The following is a 6,664-nucleotide window of genomic DNA, read 5'->3' on the forward strand; positions in this document are numbered from 1 at the left end:
CTGCACCTCCCAGGGACCCTTCTGCACCTCCCAGGGACCCTTCTGCAGTGATCTCTTGACATTTCTCAAAAGACCAGCAAACATCAGCCAGTCTGCAGAATGGAAGGGAAATGAGAAGGGAAGTTTCAGAGGGAGCGCAGCTCCTCCTGAAGGTTCTTGATGATAAGCCCTGACCTTTGAGAGGTCCCTGTCCTGGGGGAGAAGATGAAAAATAGAGCCACTTCAAGGGCCTTGCCCCCTGGGAGGGCTTGATACTTCCCAGTTTCTGCTGTGCCCTTGCGGTTGAGCACTTTCAGGATGTCCTTGGTAATCTTCTTGATGGCATGGCGGGCATCATCTCTCTGCTTTCCTACCCCGAACAGCACCACTAGTCGCTGGTTGCACTCATGACTGCAGGCCTCCTCCTGGGTAGTACCAGGAGTCTTGTCAGACTCACCCAACTCGGCCACAAGCCCACCCTTGATCATGGCAAGCCCATTAATCACTCACTCTTGCACACACCCCCCCTTCTCCCAAGGACACCCACACCCCATCTCTGGAGCATACGCCCTGGGCACAATGCTAATGAGGCGTAGGTAGACCAGCAGGAGGTGAGAGGTAGGTAGGTAGGTACCTGGGGGATGGGGAAGTGCGTGGCATACTGTACGTGGCGTGGCTGCTCATAGAGAACCCCCAAGGTCCCCTCCACTTTCTCCTTAAGTAGTGGTTTCATCTCTTTGTCACCATCAGGTTTCTCAGGGGATGGGCTGCCTTTCCCCTCACAGTGCATAGTGGGAGAGAACATCTGAGGAAAGAAGAGAAGGCAGAACATCTGGAGAGAGGGCAGAAGCCCTGGGGAGACGGACGAGCCAGGAGCAGGGGAAGAAGAGAGGAGCGGGACCCCTTCACAGCCAGGGTCCGCCTTACCGAGAAATCGGGCTTTTCCATGTCCTCAAAGAGCGCGCTGGACCCAGGGTCAATGTCCATAGACTCGGAGAGTCCGGGGTCCTGAGGACACAAGCAGACACAGCCAGTGAGTGGGAGCTCTTCGCTCCCACTCAGCTTTGGGGGAAGAGTGCCCAGGCTCTCTGGGTACCAGCTAGCTTGGCAGGGGCCAAGGACATGAAGCACTCACTTCTAGCTTGCTGCTGCTACTGCCTTCAGCATCTTTTCGCTCAGGGTCATCTGGGGGGTCGTCAAAGGGAGAGGGGGGGCGGGGCCCCGGCGCTCCAAAGGCCAAGTCACCTCGGGAGATGAGGGTGCAAGTATAGATGTTGTGGGAGAAGACGTCATGGCGAATCAGCTCACAGAACAGGAGCACCAGGTTGAAGAACTCCACTCTCTCGCTCTCACTTCTCGGATCGGCTGGAGAGACAAAATGGGGTGAGGAGGAGGAAGCACAAGGAAAGCGGCAACAGGGAAATGAAGCCAAGTGGAGAGTGCCTGCCTGGCCCCGCTCAACATTTCTGGTGATGTATCTTGGACCTCCATACAAGAAAACTTCACTGTTACAGAGAGGTGGCCTCAGTTTGCTAGGATTCCTATTATTCCTCTACATTGGTCTTTTTCAAATGAAATTTTAAATTTTAATAAGTATCTATTAAGTACCTACTAGGTGCCAAGCACTGCTAAGCACAGTACCCATCTGGTGTTATTATTATCTCTATTTGACAGATGAGGAAACTGAGGCAGACAGAGGTTAAAGTGACTTGCCCAGGGTCACAGAGTGAACTGAGTTCCTGTGGTCAAATTTGAACTCAGGTCTTCCTGACTTCAAGTCCAGGGCTCTATCCAACGAATTACCTAGCTGTCCCTAATGCCACCTAGACAGGCTCCTACAGAGACAACACAGCTGTCTTGTTCGGGTTGCAGTCAGACTCCTCAGTCTTCAATGACTGGGCTCACGTCCAGCCAAGTGTCTCTGTGGGGGCAGCCAGGTGGCGACGTGGATAGAGCTCTGGTCTTGGAGTCAGGAGGACCTGAGTTCAAATCAGGCCTCAGACACTTGACACCTACTACCTGTGTGACCCTGGGCGAGTCACTTAACCCTGACTGCCTCACTAAAAAAGAAAAAAGAAAAAAAAAAGCCAAGTGTCTCTGTGGAGAGGCCCCTAGGAGGCTTAGCATCAGGTGTGGGTTGGGTTGGGTTTTTATGGGGGAGGAGGAAGGAGCAGCTGCCAGGGGGCAGTGAACCATACTTAGCATGGGTGCCTGTGTGTCCAAGAACTGCAACAGGACATCCTGGAAAATGGGAGCAGTGGGAGCAGACAGGGAGCCCGACGAGATGGAGCCCTTCTCATCCACTGCCTCAGACTCTCCACAGCGCTGGCAGGAGAGACAACAGGGAAGACATTTCTTTTTTTTTTTTTTTTTAATTAATTTATTTTGATTTATCAACAATCACTTCCAGAAGCTTTTGAGTTTTAAATTTTTCTCCCCCTCCCTCCCTACATGTACATTCCTATTCAACATTTTCACATTAGTCGTGTTGTAAGGAAGAATTAGAACCAATAGGAGGAACCACCAGAAAGAGGAAACAAAACCAAACAAGAAAAAAGAAAAAAGAGCAAGCAGTCTGCTTGGATCTGCATTCAAACCGCACAGTTCTTTCTCTGGATGTGGAGAGCACTTTCCAGCATGAGGCCTCTGGAGACGTCTTAGATCGGAAGGCATTTCTTGACTCCTACTTCTCTCACTCTCAACGCAGACTCCCCAAACCATCCACTTCAACCTCCACGTTGGAATTCTGATCTCCATCCCTGAGGCTCTCTCTGACCTCCGTTATTTCCCATCTCTGCTCCCTCATGCTGGGCCCCACAACTCCATCCTTCACTGATGCTCACCCTCCTAGACATCCACCACTATCTCCAACTCTACCCCGACTCCCTCCCTCTTGGCCAGCCTTGTTCTCTCTCTCTTCTCCCTTCTGACCTCTGCCTCAATCTCTGCCTGTCTCTTCTCCAAGAGCTTGGCAACCACCATAGCCCGGTGGCGGCCAGAACGTTTGCAGCTGACAGCCCATTCACACAGTAGTGCCACCACAGCGTCATCATCTGGGGAAATCTGGTAACCAGGGAGCAGGAGCCAGAAGAAGGAGAGAAGAAAAGAAGGAAATAGTCATTAAGAGTCTACTTAAGTACTTAGGTTATAAGTACCTATGTTACGTCATTGGAGCCTCCCGATAACCCTGGGAAATAGGCAGTATCGTGATCATATTTTACAGTTGAGGAAACTGAGGCAAACAGAAGTTAAGTGACTGGGTCACACAGCTAGCAAATGTCTGAGATCTGAATTCAGGTTTTCCTGACTCCAGGCCCTATGCCACCTAGCTACCTGACAGCTACCAAGCAGAGAAGAGACAGCAATCAGCACTGTCTTAGGCCTGGTAACATCAAGTCTTCTGACAAACACTGGCCAGCCTCATGTATCACTACTTCTTTGCCTCATATCCATCTTTGCCTTTCCCATTCCTCTCTCCGTTCTCTAGGCCCCCTTGAGCCCCAGCCCCTGGCTGCCTACCTCATGGCCATCTTTACTGGGCCCTAGTCCAAAGATGCGATTACACAAAGAGTCTAGGGAATTGCTGAAGTCAGAACGCTCAAAGCTGTGGCTGTCCAGCACTTCCAAAGTGTGAAGCACTCGGCCGATGGTGAACCCTGAAGGGGAGGCAGTGGATTAAAGGGGACCTCCTTCAGGGATCCCCAGTGCATCCCCACCCACTGGTGCACTGTCTTCAAAAACCCAGGGACCTACCTGCAGTTGTCTCTTGGCATTTATCAAAGGACCAGCGAACTTCGACTGCCTGGCCCCGCTCCTTGATCTGCTGTTCAATTTCACGCAATTTTGCCCGGACCTGCACCGAGAGAGAGAGGGGCTGGTGGGGGTGGAGCCTGAGGCTCTCAGTAGGGCCTAGAGGAGGAGCAGCAGCACCACGAAGGGCCACTGGCAGGGAGCGCAGCACCTCCCTCAGACCACGCGAGCATTAGCCTGTGAGTTAGTGAGGGTACCTGTTGAGTGAAGGCCGAGTTGCCCCCAGGCATGGGCAAGTTGGAGGGAGCGATAGGCAGGTGGTCAAGAGGTGAGCCAGTCTTAATCCTGCTATCAGTCAGTGAATAGTGCCAGACGAGTGCACTGGGGCAGCAGAGAAGGATGCTCTGGGAGACAAGCCGATCAAAAAGGCCAGTTACCAGGAGTCTCTTCGAGACAAGGCCCAAAGCGGCAGGCTCCTGCCCAGCATGAGCCCCATCAGCTCCGGTATGGAGGGCAGGCAGTCGAGCAGGAGGCCTCCTTCCCTACTTGCTCCACCCCCAACCCCCCCACTATACTCCCTTGGCTTAGGAGCCTAGGATGCCACCTCTGGGCCGGAGGCTCTGACTCCCAGTCCTAGTGAGACACACTCATCATGGCCACCACCCAGAGCCAGCCCCATCTCCAGCTCACCCCAAAGGCTTGGCCACTCACCTGAAGGATGCAGCTGAGCCCAAAAACCAGAGGCCGATGCTGAGGACACTGAAGCAATTCACCAAAGGGTGTGGAGGGCTGGCTGCCAGCTGGGGGCTGAGGAGCAGGGGTCGGGGGCAACGTGCCGCCGGGCTGAGTTGCAAGCACGTGGGGAGGGTGGCCGCTCACACCATCCAGCTGCAGGGCCAGCCTCCGAGTACAGAAATAGGCAAGACGTCGAGAGAGGTATGCAGACTGAACAAATTCCCCTGAGTACTGTGGAGAAGACATGGCACTCAGAACCTCCCGGCTATGGGCCCCTCCCTCCAGCCTGAGCCCTGGCACCGAAGGGCCGTAGCTCAGGGGCTTGCCTCTGGCCTGCCTGCAAGTCTCAGGCTCTAGAGCCTCACCCGGAGCAGCAGGGGCAGCAGGAGCCTGAGCAGCTCATCCTCTCCAGGCCGGATTTTCTCAAAACACTCGAGGACCCAAGTCAGGAACTCGTGCCTGTCCAACATCCCATCCTGAAAGTACCGGGGCAGGAGGGAAAGCAGAGGAGAGAGAACAGTGTAGAGGGAGCCAGCCTAGGATCTGGACGGAAGTGCAGCAGGTACCAAGTGTCGAGCTGAGCTGCACCAGCATCGGGCTTGGCGCACATTTAGCCGCTCCCCCCTCCACCCCCATTTCCTGCTACCTGGAACATGAACATGGCCAGCTTCTCATTGTAGTCCCACTGCCGAAGGGCTAGCTCCACCTCATGGGGGAGGGACCCTGAGGCAGAAGCGCAGCTCCCAGGCCCTGGCCGGTAGAATTCAGCCATCTTTTGCAGCTGCTCCCACAGATACTTGGTGATAATCTGGGTCCACTCTGGAAGTGGACCGGAGAAAGGGATGCTTGGAGTTGAGAAAGCCAAGTGGGGGGGGGGGGGGGGGTGAGAGGGATCGGAGGTGCCTCCTCTGATTTTGGTGTTACTCACCCATGAAAGGGTCAATGACATGCTTCTTCTTAACCTTGGTCTCTGTGATTGCCGCATAGTAGGCACAAGTCATCTTGATGAGCCAGGCAGCCCTCATCACTGGTACTGTGTACTTGGCCAAGTAGCCAAACACTTCCTCCTTCTTACCGAAAATGGGCACCTACGAGTGGATGCCAAAGGGATTTTGAGGATCCTGAAGCTGCTTCCATGGAACCCATTTCCAAGCCAAGTGCTACAAAATCAGAGGCCTCCCTTCAAGGCCTTACATCAGAGAAGAGAGACCACGAATGGCTCAGGGCACCAAGAAAGCTTGCACACAGAAGGTGGCACACGGCTTGCCCCCATGGAGCTAGCTCTGAAGGACACTAGAGTCTAAGAAGTGGAGAAAGCGCCTTCAGGCCTAGGGAACTGACTGTGCATAAAAGGCAGGGAGGCAGGAGACAGGTCAATGAGTGGGACAAATGGCAGAAATGCCACCATTTTGGTGGCAACAAGGAGTGCGGGAAGGGAAGCAACGTGAAGTCAGCCTGCAACAAGCTGCAAATGGCAAGGGGGGAGAGCTGACAGCTGGGAGCCAGGAGGACACAGGAAGCAACACCTCACCTTCTTGGCTAAGTGTGTGAGTGGCTTGGTGCCAGCCAAGTCTGTGAACCAGGCGTGGATGGCACTCTGGGAACGTGCAGTGACCAGCCAAAAGTTATCCTTCTGATTCACCTGGGGCTTTCGGCGCCCCGTGTCTGGTAGGGTATTACAGCGAAGCTTCTCTGCAATGATGCTGCTGAAGTTGGAGCTGATCTAAGAGGGGGAAAGCATTGGAGAAGTGGTCCTGCCAGAGGGCCAGGCTGCAGCTGGAAAGGAGCCCCCCCACTCCCACCCCCACCCTCCCAGCCAGCCCCCTTGGCAGATAGGGTAGCAGGGGCCCTCCAGTGCAGCCCACTTCTCCCAGGGACCAGTGCGATGCACTCCCCCCACCCCTAGCTCTGGGCTACTCAGCCCCTACCCTCTTTGGCAGTCAGCGAGAATGGCTGGCTAGGGGGAACTCTGGTGGGGAGGTTAGCTGAGGAGAGCTAAGCCGGCTTGCTGGTGGGCTTCCCTGAGAGAAATGATTGGAGGGGGCAAAATGGGAAGGGGTTCTCTGGGGGAGAAACTCCCTCTGGGGCTAGATGAGGAGGGTTAGGTAGGGAGGGACAGACAGACTGGGGATAGCTGAGAACTAAGTGGGGGGGATTAAGTGAGGAGCACTAAGGGCCGGAAGGAGGTGAGAACTAAATT

General features: G+C 54.5%; 1 protein-coding gene and 1 long non-coding RNA gene across 2 annotated transcripts in view; both read right to left on the reverse strand.

Annotated features, from left to right (window-relative positions):
* LOC114023944 overlaps positions 1-251 on the reverse strand; it is a 445-nt gene extending 194 nt beyond the window's left edge. Inside the window, exon 1 of the long non-coding RNA XR_003566853.1 lies at positions 28-251. This is a non-coding gene — a long non-coding RNA (uncharacterized LOC114023944). The remainder of the gene's footprint in view (positions 1-27) is intronic.
* MED12 (mediator complex subunit 12) overlaps positions 1-6,664 on the reverse strand; it is a 23,725-nt gene that overhangs the window by 16,029 nt on the left and 1,032 nt on the right. Inside the window, exons 3-16 of the mRNA XM_027836719.1 lie at positions 5,996-6,187; positions 5,393-5,552; positions 5,111-5,283; positions 4,830-4,940; positions 4,441-4,695; positions 3,987-4,133; positions 3,733-3,832; positions 3,499-3,635; positions 2,911-3,042; positions 2,178-2,304; positions 1,115-1,344; positions 907-987; positions 614-784; positions 260-404 (exon numbers count right to left, since the gene is read on the reverse strand). Of these exons, the coding sequence (XP_027692520.1) occupies positions 260-404; positions 614-784; positions 907-987; positions 1,115-1,344; positions 2,178-2,304; positions 2,911-3,042; positions 3,499-3,635; positions 3,733-3,832; positions 3,987-4,133; positions 4,441-4,695; positions 4,830-4,940; positions 5,111-5,283; positions 5,393-5,552; positions 5,996-6,187 (2,161 nt within the window). The remainder of the gene's footprint in view (positions 1-259; positions 405-613; positions 785-906; positions 988-1,114; positions 1,345-2,177; positions 2,305-2,910; positions 3,043-3,498; positions 3,636-3,732; positions 3,833-3,986; positions 4,134-4,440; positions 4,696-4,829; positions 4,941-5,110; positions 5,284-5,392; positions 5,553-5,995; positions 6,188-6,664) is intronic.

This window comes from Vombatus ursinus, unplaced genomic scaffold (assembly GCF_900497805.2).
Source record: "Vombatus ursinus unplaced genomic scaffold, bare-nosed wombat genome assembly UNPS02014819.1, whole genome shotgun sequence".
NCBI classification, from domain to species: domain Eukaryota; kingdom Metazoa; phylum Chordata; class Mammalia; order Diprotodontia; family Vombatidae; genus Vombatus; species Vombatus ursinus.